Raw genomic sequence first — 20,137 nt, 5'->3', positions numbered from 1 at the left:
TGCGTATCGTCTAAAATATTTCTGTCCCAACTTACCCCCGTCTTTTTTTTTTTCTTTTTTGATTATGCGTCATTGCAATACAATGACTTCTTTTTTTCTTTGTTCAATGAATGAAAATTGATAATTATGAAAACAACAGCACAATGACTTCATTTTTTTCTTTCTTTGATTGGATGTGACGAAATTATGTAAATTTATGCAAATTTTGGTTACCCCAAATTTGAGGTAACTCTCGGACGAGAATTTCATACACGATACGCATCCCCTATAACAAAATAAATTCTGGGGATGCGCGCAGCCTAGCAAAGAATGTACATTCAGGTTTTTCTTCTTCAAAATACATAGGGCTACACGGATGTTTAAAATCTTTTGCTTCACAGTTGAAAATAAATCTAAAAGATAGTACAAAGAAAACAATTAAACACCTCAATTTTGTGTTCCCTAGTGTTCCGTAGAATGAATTGGGGGGGGGTTCTAGGGCAAAATGGGTTATGGGGATGCACCGTTGGTCAGGGTACCTTTTTTCACCTCCCATGAGTCCCAGGTAGGGTCACAAAAACACCAAATTAGAAAGATTAGTCCCTCGTAGGGTGTCTTTTTTGGAAATTTTGGATAAAAAGTAGAAAATTTGAAATTTTTTTGTAATTTCAGTCCCATTCAGGGTCACTTTTTCCTCAAATTTTGGCAAATTTTTTCAAAAAACCAGTCTCACGTAGGGTCCATTTTTCGAACCTCAGCGAAGCACCCCTGTCGGTCGGTAAGGGTAGTACCTACCCCCCCCCCCGGGGAATTTTCAAATGATCTTTCGTTCCAGAACCAAAGCCGATATTTTTTTATGAGGGAGTGCAGACGTTTATGACATATTTATTATCTTTTAATAAAACAAAGACAATAATTACAGTGTCGTAAAAACCGCTCTCGTTCATAAATTTTGCAGGGTATCTCGCTACGCCTATGCTGATTACTGCCTTGATTACAGTAACGAAAAATAAAAGCGCAAGAGAAAAGCGACAGGAAATTTTTAACATTTATAATATTATTGTACGTGTATTTAAACTCAAAGAAAATGCTTTTGAGAGTGAAAAATAAAAGCGCAAGAAAAAAGCGACTCACAGGTTCACTGGACAATCACCAAGCTTCATCCGACCAATATCATGTGTTAAAATTTGTCCGAATACCATGAAGAGAACTGAAAGTCCTTCTTTATTCTTTTTGTCATGTTTGGTAATTTTGAAGACGTTCTTGGCAACTTTGTGAGCTGTTGGTCCTTTTGGAGAGGTTCCTGGGAAGCCGTAAGGTATGTCCAAATCTATGTATCTTGCAGCTAAAAAATCAATCAATCAATGAATCAATCAATCAATGAATCAATGAATGAATGAATGAATGAATGAATGAATGAATGAATGAATGAATGAATCAATCAATCAATCCATCAATCAATCAATCAATCAATCAATCAATCAATCAATATTTCTGATAAAATAGGTTAACTAGTTTCGCCAAGCTGCCCCCTAAACCAAATTGTGACTACGGCTTTGAATGTATCAATACTTACGCAGAAGTCTTCGAAAAGGTGTATCTCGTGCTCCTAAGGTTGGATTCTTGAGATTATTGCATCTACCATCAAAGGTTCGATAACTTTTTCTTACATTTCTGTATTGCTTGCACGAAGAAGGTTCTTCGATTTTCGTCACACAATCTGAATATGTGTCTCCTAAATAAAAAAATAAGATGGTATATACATTGTTACCGAAAAAAGCGGAGATAAATGTAAAACTTCTTTCCCTAAAATTGATCTTATCGGAGTTTTTGATTTTTCTAAAAAAGTGATGCATTGTGGGATGGTTTCGGGAATATTACAATAGAAATCTCTTAGGAATACCTCGAGGGAATTGTATTGTAATACTCCCGAAACAATCCCACAATACATCGCTTTTTTTGAAAAATCAAAAACTCGGATGGTTTATTGTTCAATATGGCCTAATGTCCGCCATATTTCCTGGTGACGTCATCTAACTACTCGTGAAGTTTTACATTTTCAAACGAGGATTTTCCAGATTCGAAAGATGAATCTCGTGACGTCCTAACGGTGCAAAACCCATTACTATCGGCCTCAGTTCAACATTAATTATAACCCTGTGCCACAGACCCGCTGGGACCCCAGCCCCACTGGAAAATTTGGCAAAAATTTCGTCCCCGGTGGGAAAATACCCTGGAATTTCAGCCCCACTTAGGAAATTCACTTTGATTTCATCCCCACTCGAAATTCAATGTTCAAAAAGTTGGACTCAAAAACCATCCAAATGGATTTTTTAACCTTGGAATTTCTATCCCCATTGGGATTTCAATATGAGTCTTTATCCCCACTGAGTACGTTTATTAGGCACCCGAGAGTAGGACTTTAAAAGTGGAAGAAAACTTTTCAATAAAGTCTCTCTAAGTCTCTCTAAGGGTCAGGGTTTGGAGGTTCAGCACGCACATACCCAGAGCATCCCTCAACCCTACCTAGAACCCCCCCCCCACGGGGTTGTAAACAATGAAATTCCAATTGCCGTTAACCTACCTGCATCAAATATGGGAGACTGGTTACCAAAAACAACTGCTGCGAATGAAAAGATTAAGAAAATCTCTTGACTTTTCCGAAAGTTCATTTTCCCTGTTGTTACCTTACCTTACCTATATTAGCCTGTCTGAACATACGTAACAAAAATTCACCTATTTATAGATAAGCTATGTTACATAATTGTTTTCTGAAAAATATTTTAATGAGGGGACGAAATCAATTATTTTGAGGTTTTATCAATCAAAGGTGTTTTTTGAAATAGGGGAAGAAGTCGATTAAATTTCGCTTAAACTTTAAATACTCTTGTTAACCGCACGTGATCTAGGCTAGGCTGCTGGTATCCACTAATGGATGGGTTCGTGCTCGTTATAGAGTTTCTTAATAAGTGATATTTCCTTTGTCCAGAGATTTGCCTCCTTTAAAGCCAATTAAAGACATTTTAGCTGGCGAGGGCTTACAAACATTACGTAATGTAATAAGGCACCAAATCATAGATTGGAAAATATATTTGGATTTCGAAAAAGAAGTAGGCGGGAAGAAGTTTGCTTGTTTTTCTTCCTTTTTTCTTGTGTTATGTGGAGATTTTGTAAAAGATGAGAAATTAGATTTATTGAATTTAAGTGCCCTGATGTATCTTCTGTGTGCACCAACAAAATTTTGCTTCATAAAACTACATCTTGATGCTTGAATTTGGACTTGTATGAGTGTATGATTTTTTACCACACTGGATTCGTTGATCACTTTGGCAGTTCTACAGATATGTTGCAGATCATTTAAAGGTAGTTTAGTTATGTACATACAATACATTATATTAATATTTCTAACATTACTTCTTTATGATTCTACAAAAGGGAGTGTTGTTTTTCCTTTGTTCGATGTTAAATCAAACAAATTACTTTTCTTCAGCTTTGGCATTTCACTTTTCGATACTGTGTGGCCTTTGTGTGTGTTTTTCAGGTACTTAGCTTCAGTTCTTTGAAGAGATTGGAGTATTTTTGGTTGTTTTCTTTCACTTTTTTGTTCATTTCACGAAAGCGTTCGAAACGATTGTTTTTGCGCGCACATCAATGTCAATCAAATAATCAACTCGCAAAGATTTTGTAAAATACACCGGAAAGTGGGTAGTAGATCATTAAGCAGACCTATACTACCTGGGGGTTTGTAGAGGTCTGTGATTCAGACTACACATTATCGTGGACAAAAAAATGCGGCAATTGCGACATAGATAGACGATCCTATCGTCTACACATTATCACTGAAAAAGGGAATAATTCAGGAGCGAGGCGGGATAAATTTGAAAGCGAGTTTAGTTCGGGGCGGAGTAAACAGTGGCGGAGGTGTTTACAGTGTTCCAAAACTCTACCACTACTTTTCCCGTAAACCGCCCTGACGCCCTGACTTTGCGCAGATATATTTTCCCGCGTTTACTGACCCTCTAAACGGACGATAGCATCGTCTATGACATAGACTGAATCTGAGTAACCTAGACTAATAATTCTTGCTATTCATGGCGGTTTCTTTCATACCGAAACACGTTTGCCCGCGTTCATGTGTCCAAGGAAAGACAGACGCTTGTTAGTCTGTGAAAAGGGGTATCAAAAATAGTAAATCTTTGAACAGCTACTCCAAAAAGTTTCGATTTTATTCAATGTACCGACAAAGTCAAATAATTTGAAAGTTTACAAAAAAATCGAGAAATTTGGCTACTTTTGTAACGAATTCGAATCATCATAACTAAATATTTAAACATACTGGTCAAATGAACCTTACACCAAAAGTAAATAAATTAAGCCTAAAATTTGCTAAATTTTATTTGTGTAGAATAACATTATTGACCGTTATTTAATCAACAGTGAATTTATATTTGGCAAAGTTATAAACTTAAAGCAGGTTTTGTAGACTTTTGTGTGAATAAACTGCGCTATACTTTGCGAGTTGGTAGGAGATAGTTAGCGTTTCTGACAAGAAGTTATCGACAGTATTGTTACTAGATTTATCGATGATGGGGATTTCATTTTGGACCTTCATTTCATTGGTTGGAATTACGGCAATTCATCACAGTTATGCTGGTAGGTAATAGTTTAAAAAATAATTTTTAACCATATTGTATCCATGTAACAATTAACTACCCACTCAGCATTTTATGGTCGTCGAACAACACCGTGCGTGTATGAAGCCTTTTCTGCAGAGTTTTTGTTTTCGCTAGCGATCTAAGCTCTCACGGGACGTTTATTAGGGGGATTGTCACATTCAGAAGTATAACTTTTTTATGCCTGTTTGTCATTAATCATTAAAATTTTACGATAAAAGATAATTAGCAGTCCTAAATGTGATTTATTATTTCAATCAGAACTGAATATACAGGGTGTCCCGAAAAAAAGTATCAAGTCGTACCACTTCTTGTGTATGTTTCACTAAATTTGCAATGTTTATCAAAGTTTCTCTCTGTGTCATATTAATTGTCACGAGACATCTTTTATGAACAACTTTTACAAAAAACAATTCTCAATAACTTTAACGTCATGAAAATTGTAATAAAAAGTTAATTCTTTTTAATCATAATGACTGTTGTAAAAACAATTATTGTGTTGGTACTCTTAGGTGCCAAATAAACGGGGGGGTTCGAATAACGGGGGGGTTGGAAAATTTTTGAAATTTCAATAAACGGGGGGGACCTAATTGCCGGGGGGGTTGGAAATTGTACTTATGAAAACCCAAAAATAAGGTAAATATAGGCTAAAATCAGGCTTTTTGGAGAAAAACAAGAGCCGCAAAGATGCGGATAAATATTTCCTTTACAAATGTTAAAATAATAATTGATGTCCTCAAAAGATTTCAAAATGCTTTAAATCTCAGATAACATCAAGCAACACAAGTCCCTAAGAATTTCAAAATTCCATTTATGTTATTGCCAGTATTTACAGGATTATTCATAAGATGACTGTAGGTTCAAAGCTACGGATCACGGAATATATCCAAGCTGAACCCGACTGAGAACAACAATGCAGTAATCAAATTGGCTGGAACTTTAATTTTCGTTAGGTGGACTTTAAATGGATTTTAGTATTATACTAGCGGTCACCCGGCGTCGCACCGCCAAAGTAGAGTGTTGTTGAATACATCAAAAGACCTGATCATATAATTATTATTTTAAGCGCTGATTTCCAGAAATATTATATAGCCAAAAAGGGCTAATATTTAAAATGAAAGAATGACAAAAAGGAGAATATTTCACAGTAAGAAAACCAAAGAAAATTTTATATATTTTCAATGAGATGAAATATTTGCATTATACTTTCATATATAAAATATTGTAAAAATGTAAAAATTTAAAGTAACTTTTGGAGTTTTGTGAAATAATGTATGTGCTAAAAAGTAAAAATCTTTCAAACAGGGAAAAAATTTCATATTATCCGACAGAATAATCTCATTTTTATATACAGTACAGGGAAACATTTCATAATCTGAAAGAATGTCGATAGGAAAAAATTCCCCTAACACAGAAGCCATTTTATGATTTCCAAAAGCATGCTGCAAGAGCAAAAAATGTCACATACTTGGAAACAATCAAAACTTCCAAAAAAATGTCAGAAAATAAAATAAATTGTCATGCAAGGAAATCACTTGAGTTTTCTTCATTTTTTAAATGCATGTGGAAGAAAATGTCAAGTTCACGACAAAAGTTTCCACGTTTTAAATGTACATACCGTCAACTGCTTTAACTTGGGACGATTGGTCGAAACATGGGACTGTTTGATATCTGGTCTGTATTTTCACTAACTTGTTAAATCTCTTTGACAACAAATTGTTTTGATAACTCCACAAAGTTTATCAATCATACTTCCTTTCATAACATGTCACGATAACTTTCACTGATAGCGAAGATTGGAGAATTAGAGAATGCCCGCTGCCTAACCGCCTATCGCCCGATGGGATTAACAAATAACGCGTGTGTAACTTGCCGCATGAGTGACGTCAAATGCTTCATCGTTTTGCCATTTTTTAATACGCCGTTCATTAACTCAAATCAAATGACTTTGGAGGTTCGGTGAAATGGTGGCCAAATTGTTGTCCCATGTTTTGTCAGATAGTCCCAAGTTGGAGCAGTTGACGGTAAAAAAATCTCCAAATTCACGACAAAAGTTTCCACGTTTAAACACAAGTTGCAAAAGATTTCTAAATTCAAAACTAAAGTTTTCCACGTTTTAAAATGCACGCGGGGAAGAAAATCTCCAAGTTCAAGAAAAATTTTAATTGTACATGTGAGGTGATTTCAAATTATTTATATCCATATTCAATGCAGCAATAAACCTTTTAAGAAGTATAACATAACATTCTTCATATTGGGGCCGTGGTGTTCCAGATCCGGTTATCAGCTTTAAAATTTGAAATTTATAACCACAACGAGTTTTCACTAACTGTCACTATAGCAGTTACAGCAGTTAATTCATTGTTGTATATAAAAAAACCAAGCGAAATTCAATCATTAACCAGTCAATTTTGCTCCATGTTTAAATTTCTAGCTAAAATCAGTTCATCAACCATTCCCATTGTTGCATTGTCGGCATTGTCGAAATTGCATTCGTTAGGTGCAAACTTTTTTCATGCGCCATACTGCTGGAAGTAGTATGTAATTTTTCAGGTATAACATGGTCAGATTTATTCACAGTCACTTGTCTTCGTACGATTTATGTAAATATACAAACAAAATTGAGATTAGTTTGTTGTTGTGAAAGTTGATAAAATGTCCTGTTTTTCCAAGACCAAGAGCATCTCTCTCATTCATTTTCCAGCTAGCTCATTCCAGCCAAACCAACAGAATGTAAACGAAACATCAAATCCAGAAAGGAATATTAATAAAAGTTCACTATCGACCATTCCTTGTGACAATCGTACAAAATCATCATCCCAATTCAACTCATCAAAGCATATAAACCAAGGCAAAGAAAAGTCAAAAGTTGTTTGTTGTCTATTTTCTGCCATCTTTGTTTTGACAGTTAGAAACAAAGCAGTATGGTCCGATAAACAATACGCTTCTGAAACAGCCGACGTTGCCCGATCGACAAGGAGAATAGAGCGCCGTTCGGATATTTACCACAGACGTTTCTCGAAGAAATGACGTTGTCCGCCTCGAATAAAGAACACCCTACTGTTTTTACCGCCGGAGCTTGATTTAAAAAGAGACTCATGTACAAACTCACGAAATTGACCAAAACCGAGCGTTAGACTTGGAGGAGAAGAAGAAGGAGAAGAAAAATTACCGTTTTAACAAATATTTCCTATATAGATAGGAAATATTTAATAAGGGGACTTCTTTTAGCCAAGTGAAAATATTCTTTAAAATTAATAAACGGGGGGGTCCTAATAAGGTCCGGGGGGGTTGGAAAATTTTCGAAAAATTAACAAGCGGGGGGGACCGTTTATTTGGCACCTAAGAGTATATATTTTCTTACATTTTGTTAGACACACGCAACAACCATAGAGGTATAAAGAAACAGGAGAAGTATGCTATTGTAACCATGCTCGCCCTACGATTAAAAAAATTACGAGGTATGCATGCTCATAATCTCATATATCGTGCATTTTTAATGAGCTCTTTTGTTTATAGGTGAAATCTTATTGGCTTATTTCAGTTGTAGAAATTAGATGAGACGAGATCCATTGTTTCTGACATTGGTGTAAGAAAATATTTGGATTAAAAAAGGCCTGTAAACTTTGCAATCCTTCATCAAATGACAATAATTTTTCGATCAACATTTTCTTCAAAGTGAACTCTATTGCTTAATACTTTCCTCCAAAATTCTCCAGCGACTTTTTGTCTACAAATTGGGTCTGAAATTGTGTGTGCTTATAAAGAACTTTTTATTTTCTGGCTGGAGAAAATATCTTTTCAAAACAAAATTTAATGGATGACAAAATTGAACGCAAACTTATTTCGTGGAGCTAAATTTTATTTTATTCTCGTATATTAGAAGGCTAGAAATCTTCGATGCTGATAGTAAGAATGTTCAGAGAAAACTTGAGTTCTACTAAAAAGTCATATTTCATCGGGCGAGCCTAGAATTTCTTTTGATTTATTACATAAAAGAAATCAAAGGACTTTAACGACCAATTACCGACAAATTCATCTCCTGTCTTTCTTTATACCTCCATGCAACAACTTTCTACTCAGAATCATGTTCGAACTCGATACTTTTTTTCGTGACACCCTGTATCACCATAGAATTATTATCAGATAGAATGAATTCATGCTTTTTTCCTCAAAATGAAGCGTGTCTGTAAGGGGTCCCTTAGTTACAATGGGAATTCAAGTGCACGTGTGCAATCATAATGTCACTTCTTTGTTCATATCGTATTTTAATTGCATATTTTCTCATGCTTGATTGGATTCTTTTGAATTCTCCAAAATTATGCACATAATTTGATTATTTTCAACTGGAAATTTCGGGCACTTCGGTCCCCTCAATGCCAATAATAATTACATATTTGAAATCAGCTCATCTTGTAGATTGACCAGTGTTGAAAACTATTTGAAAACACACTTCTAAGAAAAGAAATTTGGGTGTCAAGTTTTCACCTAAATTAGTTATTCTTTCCGTCAATTTAGTCTATAGACTAAAATTTATTTTTTAATTTTAGGAGTTTAAATCGATGGAATCACTAAATTTCAGCTCCTAAAATTCCAGATTGTAAGCTAAAATAGATTTGTAAATATCAATCGTTTTCCAAAACTAAAAATCTCGTAACTGAGAAAAAATACCGTGCAAACATACCCTTATAAAGAGATTTCTATCCACGCATCAGATTTTGAGAAACTGTTATTACGACCAATAATCACTTTTAACAAAGGGAATCTGAATAGATGATGAAGTAGCCAAAGTGAGATATTATTCTATCTGATAACAGTTCACTGGTATCACTTTGCATCGGAGGATAACACATGGGAGTTGATATCATCATCAAGTTCCAATCCGTTATTTTTACTCCCACTGACTGAGAAAATCATACCGGGTCTGTGAGAAGGGGGTGTGTTTGCTACTCTAATGAAGTGTCAAAATCCATCTCTTTCTTTTTATGCTACCATTTGTTTGTGTAGGATTCTACAATATCGCTCATATGACCAACAATATACCGTCCATTGATTGGGCAATTCAAAAAGGCGCCAATGCGATCGAAATTGATTTACAATTTAAAGGAGATGGCACGCCGTATCGGTTCTTTCATTCATCGACTTGCGATTGTTCTTGTATGTGTGGAGCGTAAGTCTTTTTTATAAGAACAATGTTACAAGAAGCTCAATTTGATCTAAAACTTTTATGAGGTCAGCTAAACAAAACTAGGATTTTCAGTTCTTTTGCTTATTTTTTTGTTGATGTTATCAAAATTTTAAACGTTTTTAACAAAAACCTTTTGAAGTTTGGCCTAACATGCGCGTTGTTTCTGAATTTTAATTAGCTTTTTCAGATATAAGAATGACAAGGCTCAAGTTTACAAAATTTTAAAAATCTTTATAAGCCTCAAAAAAGGCCTTTTTTCGACCAAAAAATTCTCTGCTATTCTTTTGAAATTTAGGAATAAAATAAGAATATGTTAAGTCTCAAATTTGAAAATTTTAAAATAACCTGGATATTCATTCTTATATTGCAGTGGTGGTTGCCACATTGCGTATCCGAATTCTGTTTGTATGCAGTTAGAGAAGACGTCCACGTACCCTTGCGACGCCAATACTGATTCCGTAAAGCTCCTACAACATGCTGGTAAGATTGCCACCATAGATTTATGAAGCCCAAAGGGTTACATATGATCAAAAGTGGTCAAAGGCGTCAGCGTCTCAAACCAGGGATTCGCAGTTCGAATCCCTGCTCCTTCCAATCTTCCGTTCAGTTCATAGATAGCCGAGCCGGCTGGCCGTGGACCCCGTGAAAACAACCGAAATACTGCCCAAAAGTCCTAGATTACTGGGCTATCCACGTAAAATATCGACTCTATCTATCTACATGGAGTGCTTTAAGCTCTTCCAAGCAAAAAAAAAGTAAATATCGCATAAAATATTGCTGCTATTTTTTTCGAAAACCCGCGAAGCTTCTGATCGGTCAAGCGCTGAAATTATATTGTGATGTCACGTGACTTAGGTAGGATTTCCTACCTAACCTCGGCACAATTTTCAGCAAAAGCAGCAAGGCTTTATAAATCTATGATTGCGACCAATCTCTGAAAGATACATACCGGAATTAAAAGGGTCCCTAAATCCCCTCGACTTTTGACTAATTTTCACTTCCTAGGATTTTACTGACTCTTGGGCGTTACATTTTCGGCTGATGATCTACCTGGTTTTCATCTGCTCACGTAGACTATAGTCTGCTTCTGTCTGTTTTTTGATAGTTTTTGATGACGCTGAGTCCAGTGAAGTATACTAAAAGCAGTTGGCGAGGTCGCCATTTTGAAAGGAAATGTTAAATTTCAAAATAACAAAACAAACTACTAAGAGTTGAAAAATATGATAAAGAATGTAAAATGAACATGAATAACAGATTTGCAATCCCTTATTTTCGAATGTTTCATCCTTTTTTTACCATAAAAAAAAACAAAAACAACTAAAATCTGACGGACTGTTTTGCATTTAATTCTGAATTAGCTACCCCCATGGAATTCCAATTATTTTTGACAGATTTTTGTATCTTCTTATGGAATATCAAACCTTACTCTCTTGGAACGGAAATGGACCTCCTCAAAAGGGGGTATACGGTTTTTCTTTTGGAAAAACCCAATTCACTGTCTTATCGTTTCGAACCCGCAACCCGCTTTATCTCGAACAAACTTTCTACAATTGTTCTTTACTTGACAGCAAAGCAGCAAGGAATGGCATTGATCATCATCGACAGCAAATTGACGGATGGAGGCAAACAAATGTCTAAAGATACATTACAAAATGCCGGTCGAAAGGTTCGGAATCAAAATGATCAAAAAATTGATGACGAAATTTTTACTGACAAAGTTTTTCAGCAGACGATTACTTTTTACTACATACAGTAGCTTTTAAAAGACCTTTTCATAAATTACGTCACGAATATCACTTGCCTCGTTTTGAAATTATTGCCATTTTGATTAACTCCCAACGGAATTTATTATAGCTACTTTCTATTCATAAGAAAGTATCTAATGTCTCAGGGATACGGTGATCATGGTAATTGTTTGAATACGAGGCAAGTGGTGTTCATGACGTAATTTATGTTTACGTCTATTTAGGATAAGTTATTCATCGGGTAGGCACAGACCATCGGAACAATTCTCATCTACAGTAATGGTACCAGAGTGTATCACACGTATAACGTAGCAATGAATATTGAGATCTCCGTAGAAATCGAATCTGTTTACAGCCAAATAATCCAACTCAAGGATATGACATAACGTTGAGCGAAAGTTGGGCCAAAGTTTGTCAAACTTTGCAACATTCACCAAATTTTAATCCGCACCAAAAATCCACTTTAAGTATTGCCAAAAACTTGTATAAAACACTGGATTAGTCTTCTCGGCCTAGGCAATATGTCCATATCCCATAAGTAATGACTTTCTTAAATTAACTTTTCTTAAAGATGTCTAAATAACAAAGGCTACTAAAGTCAGATACAAAATGCACGCTTTTAAAAAAAACAGTAAATGAGCTGATCTTAAATTTTTGAAATTTTCAGGCTTTATTATTTGTTTACTTAAAAACTGAAAATGGGTTTATAATTCGTCAAAAAGCAGAACTTCCTTGGTAATTTCTGAGATCTGAGATTCAAATTGTTCTAAATTTACGATAAGGTTTTGGTCAATATTCAGCCTCGTGTTGTTATAGAATTGTTCTTATAAAAAAGCGCTTATCTCCGTGTAGGTTATCACTTTAATCGAAGAAAATTTGTATGGCCAAGGATATAAAGGATCTGTCATTATTGGTGCAACTGGCTTCGCGAACAAAGAATATATCAAAGAAATTTCTATGACAAATAGCGTCTACAGGTGAGACCCAAAATCACTGATAAATTAGTATAATTAATTTTGCTTATAATCTACGCTAATGATAATAATAAGAAAAGGCTTTCACTTAACAGAGTTACGCTAGCAACTTTCCCCTAAGACAGAATTAATTTCACTACTAGCAACTTTTCCTAGTGATCGAATTCGTTTCACAACTAGCAACTTTTCCATAGATATCGAATTAATTTCACCACTATTAACTTTTCCATAGAGATCGAATTCATTTCACTACTATCAATTTTCCATAGAGATCGAATTCATTTCACTACTATCAATTTTTCCATAGGAATCGGATTCATTTCACCGCTAGCAACTTTTCCATAAAGCTAATTCATTTCACAACTAGCAACTTTTCCATAGAGATCGAATACATTTCACCATCGATTTTGAAGAAATGAAAGCAACCAAAGAACAATTAGATTTCTCCTGGAACAAAAACATCGTCTACAATATTGGACATTCTGCCTGTTCACCTTCCAATAAAGCATATTTTGGAATCTCAAAACTCTCAGCCATCAATCAAGCTAAAGGTGACATTACACTTTTTTCAACTCCGATAAAAGTAAAGAATCGATATTTTTCTGAATTTCAGCTTAAAAAATGCTTGCATATTTTGAAATAAGAGCGCTTAGCATTTCACGAGATTCGTAACATTTTTGTCCATCCGATATGAAAATTCATCTTTTATATATATACCAGTCTAATTTTCGACAGAATATCATTTAGATAAACTTTTAAAGGTAGCTCAAAGATAGCAACTACTCTTGGGTACCTAATAAACGGGGGTTTGGAATAAGCGGGCTGGGTGGAAAAATTTTTAATTAGCGGGGGACGTTTATTAGTTATATATACCCGAGAGTATATTGTTTCACGTACTTTAGATTGGGGGCAGATAGCTTGAGTTAAAAATTTTTGTTAGATGGACAAAATACGACCCCTATAATAAACCTTAAATACATGAAATTATTTCTACTTTTGAATGCCGAATAATACCACAAAATCATCGTTTTAAATTGTGAGTTAAGTAACTCGGTTGCTTGTAAAAAAATTGTATTTGATGCGAAAAAAATCAGATATAAATCTAGTGCATTTTTAAGCAACCCCAACAAAGGTAGCAGAATTTCTCTTACTGACCGAGCTGATTTTCCCCCTTTTCCCAGGTGTCTTTGGCATGACGTATACATGGAGCGTAGATTTGTACAAAACGATGAATTATTACAGCAATTATTTCAATGGTATCATCACTAACTACCCGGGAATACTGACAGGTAGGTGTTTGATTTTGTTTAAACAATGAATATTTGAAATATCCACCCAAAGAGGAGCAGTTAATCTCCGAGGAGATTCTAATTACTCCCTGCGCTGTAAAGGTCGTGGCTCCGTAAGAGAATCTTTCCAGGTCGTGGCTCCGTAAGAGAATCTTCCCAGGTCGTGGCTCCGTAAGAGAATCTTCTCAGGTCGTGGCTCCGTAAGAGAATCTTCCCAGGTCGTGGCTCCGTAAGAGAATCTTCCCAGGTCATGGCTCCGTAAGAGAATCTTCCCAGGTCGTGGCTCCGTAAGAGAATCTTCTCAGGTCGTGGCTCCGTAAGAGAATCTTCCCAGGTCATGGCTCCGTAAGAGAATCTGCCCAGGTCGTGGCTCCGTAAGAGAATCTTCCCATGTCATGGCTCCGTAAGAGAATCTTCCCAGGTCATGGCTCCGTAAGAGAATCTGCCCAGGTCATGGCTCCGTAAGAGAATCTGCCCAGGTCATGGCTCCGTAAGAGAATCTTCCCAGGTCGTGGCTCCGTAAGAGAATCTTCCCAGGTCGTGGCTCCGTAAGAGAATCTTCCCAGGTCGTGGCTCCGTAAGAGAATCTTCCCAGGTCATGGCTCCGTAAGAGAATCTGCCCAGGTCATGGCTCCGTAAGAGAATCTTCCCAGGTCATGGCTCCGTAAGAGAATCTGCCCAGGTCATGGCTCCGTAAGAGAATCTGCCCATGTCATGGCTCCGTAAGAGAATCTGCCCAGGTCATGGCTCCGTAAGAGAATCTGCCCAGGTCATGGCTCCGTAAGAGAATCTGCCCAGGTCATGGCTCCGTAAGAGAATCTGCCCAGGTCATGGCTCCGTAAGAGAATCTGCCCAGGTCATGGCTCCGTAAGAGAATCTTCCCAGGTCATGGCTCCGTAAGAGAATCTGCCCAGGTCATGGCTCCGTAAGAGAATCTGACCAGGTCATGGCTCCGTAAGAGAATCTTCCCAGGTCATGGCTCCGTAAGAGAATCTGCCCAGGTCATGGCTCCGTAAGAGAATCTGCCCAGGTCATGGCTCCGTAAGAGAATCTGCCCAGGTCATGGCTCCGTAAGAGAATCTGCCCAGGTCATGGCTCCGTAAGAGAATCTTCCCAGGTCATGGCTCCGTAAGAGAATCTGCCCAGGTCATGGCTCCGTAAGAGAATCTGCCCATGTCATGGCTCCGTAAGAGAATCTGCCCAGGTCATGGCTCCGTAAGAGAATCTGCCCAGGTCATGGCTCCGTAAGAGAATCTGCCCAGGTCATGGCTCCGTAAGAGAATCTGCCCAGGTCATGGCTCCGTAAGAGAATCTTCCCAGGTCATGGCTCCGTAAGAGAATCTGCCCAGGTCATGGCTCCGTAAGAGAATCTGCCCAGGTCATGGCTCCGTACGAGAATCTGCCCAGGTCATGGCTCCGTAAGAGAATCTGCCCAGGTCATGGCTCCGTAAGAGAATCTGCCCAGGTCATGGCTCCGTAAGAGAATCTTACCAGGTCATGGCTCCGTAAGAGAATCTGCCCAGGTCATGGCTCCGTAAGAGAATCTGACCAGGTCATGGCTCCGTAAGAGAATCTTCCCAGGTCTTGGCTCCGTAAGAGAATCTGCCCAGGTCATGGCTCCGTAAGAGAATCTGACCAGGTCATGGCTCCGTAAGAGAATCTTCCCAGGTCATGGCTCCGTAAGAGAATCTGCCCAGGTCATGGCTCCGTAAGAGAATCTGCCCAGGTCATGGCTCCGTAAGAGAATCTTCCCAGGTCATGGCTCCGTAAGAGAATCTGCCCAGGTCATGGCTCCGTAAGAGAATCTGCCCATGTCATGGCTCCGTAAGAGAATCTGCCCAGGTCATGGCTCCGTAAGAGAATCTGCCCAGGTCATGGCTCCATAAGAGAATCTGCCCAGGTCATGGCTCCGTAAGAGAATCTGCCCAGGTCATGGCTCCGTAAGAGAATCTTCCCAGGTCATGGCTCCGTAAGAGAATCTGCCCAGGTCATGGCTCCGTAAGAGAATCTGACCAGGTCATGGCTCCGTAAGAGAATCTGCCCAGGTCATGGCTCCGTAAGAGAATCTGCCCAGGTCATGGCTCCGTAAGAGAATCTGCCCAGGTCATGGCTCCGTAAGAGAATCTGCCCAGGTCATGGCTCCGTAAGAGAATCTTCCCAGGTCATGGCTCCGTAAGAGAATCTGCCCAGGTCATGGCTCCGTAAGAGAATCTGACCAGGTCATGGCTCCGTAAGAGAATCTGCCCAGGTTAACGCACCGCTTCGATCATTTTGACCAAGATTTTGGATAATATCAAATGACCTTTGTGCTTGGTGATTGGCTTATAAGCAAAACAATCGCACCAAAATCGCTTTCGCTGGTCGAGGTCGTCAAATTCATCAAATCCCTTTATAGTAAAGCGTGGTATGTGCAGAATGGATGATCTGTTATGAGATAAGAAAAGAGTAGACTAGGTTATTGCAGTGTTGAAAGAGTAATTTCCTAGTAGTCCTCTAAATGTTCACAAATGTCGGCCCAAAAATGTATCCTTATGAAATTAATTTATTCATTTTGACTTACAACATTTGAATCACATTTTAACGAGGATTTTCCGCAAAATTAAGTTTTCAAAATCAATAGAACAGCCTCTTTCTGTTCTTCTAAAGTTATAAATTGATGTTTTTTTGCTTCCAAATAAGAAGTGTGGTATTTTTCCACTGGTGGTTTAAGCTAACAGGATTAACGAAACGTCTAGTAAAACGCTGAAAAAGCCCAAAACTATTCATATGATTCTGTGGATGAAAAGAGATGGTTACACGTTTTTGTTTTCTTTTGAAAAAAATAATTTCATTTCTCACAAGCAACAAAGGAGAAAATCGAAAAAATCTTTTGTATTTTCTGATCCGCTTATCCTCGCTTTTTTGTTCTCTCGTACATGCCCTCGACCATTTATCTATTAGATTAGAAAATGCGTGAAAAATACAAAAGATTTAACGGTTTTCTCTTGTGTTGCTTCGGGAAAAAGAATATTTTACTGAAAAGAAAAAATCAACGTGTAACCATCTCTTTTCATCCAAAAATTATATGAATAGTTTGGGCTATTCTTCGTTTTATCAAAAGTTACATTAATCTTGTTAGCTTAAGCCGTCAGTGGAAAAACACCCATCGGGGAGGGGGCAGATTATTTGACATTCTTGAGGTATATATCTTTTGTGTTACAGGACTCTTGAAGCTAAAAGGTATCCCACTGGCAAAACCTGAGGATCGAATTGCTCCTGCCACATCCTCAAAAGTCGCCACCAGTCATGATAGCTACCTTTGTGAGTGCACCTACTATTCAGGTGGCTGTAAAGTGACCAAAGCTGCACCTAAAGGGTTAGCATGTCAATGTACATACCCTTTCCTGTGGACCTGTAAAGGTTGGGTTGTGCAATGTACCGACCAAGCGGCGTCTCAGTGCCAGAACCCTGGAACATTGAAACAAGATTGCCTGGAGGGACGAGGTGATTGTGGAGGGTATTAGTCAAAAGATGCTAATAATGGTGAATGAAAAAAAGTGATTTATTGATTAAAATATCGGTTTATCTATCGCTTTCCCCCTTACTTCTTAATAAAGTATTCTAAGAATACTGGGGTTGGTCTAAAAAGCAGGGTAGCCAATGGGGTAGCCAATTGGGCTAGGTTGTGGTGTACCTCTTTTTGCCTAAACTTTTGAAATCTGAAATCTGTTTTCATGTGGAAATAACTATTACAACATCTTGTTAATGATTCCATGTAATAAAATTTAAGATTCCTTTCGAACTTCGGCCACAATAGCCTTTTTACCAAAGGTACTGAATTTTGTTACTTCTCAAGAGACCTGGCGCCATTTTGTCTTCCTTCTTGGCTTCGTTTGAAACTTTACAGACCCGAATAAAAAATATATACAAAACAGTTTTTAATATTTTAGATTTAGATTTATTTATGTTTTTAATTGTTATTTCCGTGAAGCTGTAATTCGATGATAATAGCTTTGGAATCGCCTTTGGGCCATATGATCTCTAATCTTGTCATATCTTGTCATATCTTAACAATCCTTTATTATTGAATCTATTGTTTAATTTAAATCATGTTTAGATGTTTCAAACAATTAATTCCTTTCAAAATTTTTAAATATGGCAGCTTATAATAGGTAAAAAAAGTCTTTTGAAATAGCTCTATTTCTTACTCCTCGTGCATTAACACGTGGTAATTTATATCTTTGTTTATCTTTAGAATCATACATGATCAATCTAAGTATCAATCAGATTCATGCTCCCTGGTTAGTAAAATGTGGATCTATACATTCATTTTCGGTATTTCTATTCTGGTCTGTAGAATATTTAGGTACCCCACAACCTAGCCCAATTGGCTACCCCAATTGGCTACCCTGCTTTTTAGACCAACCCAGAATACTGGTGGTTAATTAAAAGAGTTGTCATTCACTATAGTGGGCAGTAACCCTCTAACCCCCACCTAGAAACCGTCACCCCACCTGAAATCTCTTATCAGCCCAAACCCAACCTTAATCAAGGACCATTTCCTAAATTTGTAAAATCTTCGAACCTGTGCTTGAACAGGTGTGGACAAAAAACTGAAAGCTACTGTGAAAGTTACTGAAAGTTACCCTTCTTTTTGCCAAAAAAAATCATTCAAAATAGAAAATTGTTTAGAAATCATTCAAAACTTACAGTTTTCTGATCACCAGGTTTGCCATAAGAGATTGATCTTTACAAATTTTTATCATTTTTGTTGATAACAGTTCTGCTTGGACCGATGATAACTAAAGATGTTTGTTTGTTTGTTATTCTTTTTCATATTATTTCTAAAACAACAACAAAGAATGAAGATTATAAATTATATGTAAAGGGGAGTGCTCATTGGTTATATGGTTCGGACCTTTTAAAATCTAGTGGTGAAATAATTAGGGTAGTAGAGGTTAAAGAAGCCACCAAACAAGCTCTACATAAAGCCTATTCATTAGTGTGTGTATTCAGGAGTTTTGTTTACTACAATGACCGAGGAGACTTTTTGAAGTAGACGTTTTTTTGATAAGAACAAACTATATAAGAACATAAAGTTTCGATGACCAAAATCTTAAATCTTAAGAACAAGTTAAGAACATCTTTAGGCTTAAGGTGGTCGTTAACAAACTTTTTGAAAATGTCAAAAAATATTCAAATTGAAATATCTCAAAATGTATAAATGATATATTGTTGAAACTTTGTATGATGGTACTTCATTATTATGTTGTTCTAAAAATAGAAAAAATAATTAGAAATATCAAAGACGGGGGTCATGACGTCACTTCTAAAAATAGATTCGAAAATCTCTTGGCAGAGAATCTTTCCGCCAAGAGATCAAAAACCCCCGGTTTTGCTGTTTTGCGTAAACTGGCCTTAAAACTATTTATTGCTGTAAAAAGAGGAAGAAAAAGCTTTTAATATGGGATTTTTGACATATTTCAGTTGAACTTGATGCACTTATCCAATTTTCAATATAAGAAAGAAAGTAAAGCCATTTTTTTTGCATTTGTCAGCAAATTCATGGCTTCGCCTGGAACCCTGAGATTTACCGCAAACATGCAAAAAAGTTGCGTAAACCTTGCTTTTGCCTGCGAAAAAGCTAAAAGTTGGTGAAAAGTGATTGAAAAGTATTCCCTAACCTTTTCATTGTTTAAAGTAACACATTTTATTGTAGAAAAGCAAATTTCCATCCCCGTTACTTGAAATACAAGCTGCGCTCAAGTCTAGTAAAGAGCACTTTTACTTTCACTTTTGCGAAAACCCCGAAATGCACCAAAATCAACTATATCACTAGGTATCAAAACCCAACTAGAGGTGTATGGATAGTTTCAAGAATATATTATGGACGTTTTTAAAAGTAAATTATCAATTAAATAACTTAAAAAGAGAGAGAAAACAGAAGACACGTTTCACGTACCTGTCACACATTTGTGGCGCTGAAATTTGATCCCAATGGGGAGGAAATTAGAAAGATTATCAAGTAAAAATGTTCCTTGGAGTTTTGAGAAGCTCTTTATATAAAATGGAAGCATTAAACCATCACTTACTACAAGAAAATAAGCCATGAAACAGTTATTCCCTTTACCAAAAATCCACACTTGAAGTTTGACAAGATTCAAGATGGCGGGTTTGTTTTGATTGTCATAAATCCGGAACTATTAACAGTACCGGTGTAAAATTTTCCGGAAATGTTCTTTGTGGCTCTAAGTAGCGACGGTAAAAATTTAGAGTCGCTCCAAGGACCAGAAGAGCGAATATTGCGGTT

At 36.9% G+C, this 20,137-nt stretch overlaps 2 protein-coding genes across 3 annotated transcripts; one reads left to right on the top strand and one right to left on the bottom strand.

Annotated features, from left to right (window-relative positions):
• Window positions 1-139: 139 nt before the first annotated feature.
• LOC136809986 (myeloperoxidase-like) lies at window positions 140-18,656 on the bottom strand. 2 transcript variants are annotated; one of them, XR_010847046.1, is made up of 4 exons: window positions 18,538-18,656; window positions 1,556-1,714; window positions 1,114-1,324; window positions 140-392 (listed from the first exon to the last, which is right to left on the bottom strand). XR_010847046.1 is itself a non-coding variant. In XM_067066559.1 (4 exons), exons 1-4 carry the CDS (start codon window positions 2,649-2,651, stop codon window positions 266-268), a joined length of 585 nt encoding a protein of 194 aa, XP_066922660.1. In that variant the 5' UTR covers window positions 2,652-2,808; the 3' UTR covers window positions 140-265. The 2 variants fall into 2 exon arrangements, 1 of the variants encoding a protein (XP_066922660.1); XM_067066559.1 differs by lacking the exon at window positions 18,538-18,656 and adding an exon at window positions 2,564-2,808.
• Window positions 4,416-17,430, top strand: LOC136809975 (dermonecrotic toxin LiSicTox-betaID1-like). The gene is made up of 8 exons (XM_067066550.1): window positions 4,416-4,632; window positions 9,660-9,822; window positions 10,211-10,320; window positions 11,409-11,506; window positions 12,438-12,562; window positions 12,941-13,110; window positions 13,741-13,848; window positions 17,050-17,430. The coding sequence occupies exons 1-8, from the start codon at window positions 4,563-4,565 to the stop codon at window positions 17,349-17,351; spliced, it is 1,146 nt and encodes a 381-aa protein (XP_066922651.1). The 5' UTR covers window positions 4,416-4,562; the 3' UTR covers window positions 17,352-17,430.
• Window positions 18,657-20,137: the final 1,481 nt, after the last annotated feature.

This window comes from Clytia hemisphaerica, unplaced genomic scaffold (assembly GCF_902728285.1).
Source record: "Clytia hemisphaerica strain Z4C2 unplaced genomic scaffold, Clytia hemisphaerica genome assembly, whole genome shotgun sequence".
Lineage (NCBI taxonomy): Eukaryota > Metazoa > Cnidaria > Hydrozoa > Leptothecata > Clytiidae > Clytia > Clytia hemisphaerica.
Note: the sequence above shows the minus strand (reverse complement) of the source record. Positions and strands in the feature narration are given on the sequence as shown.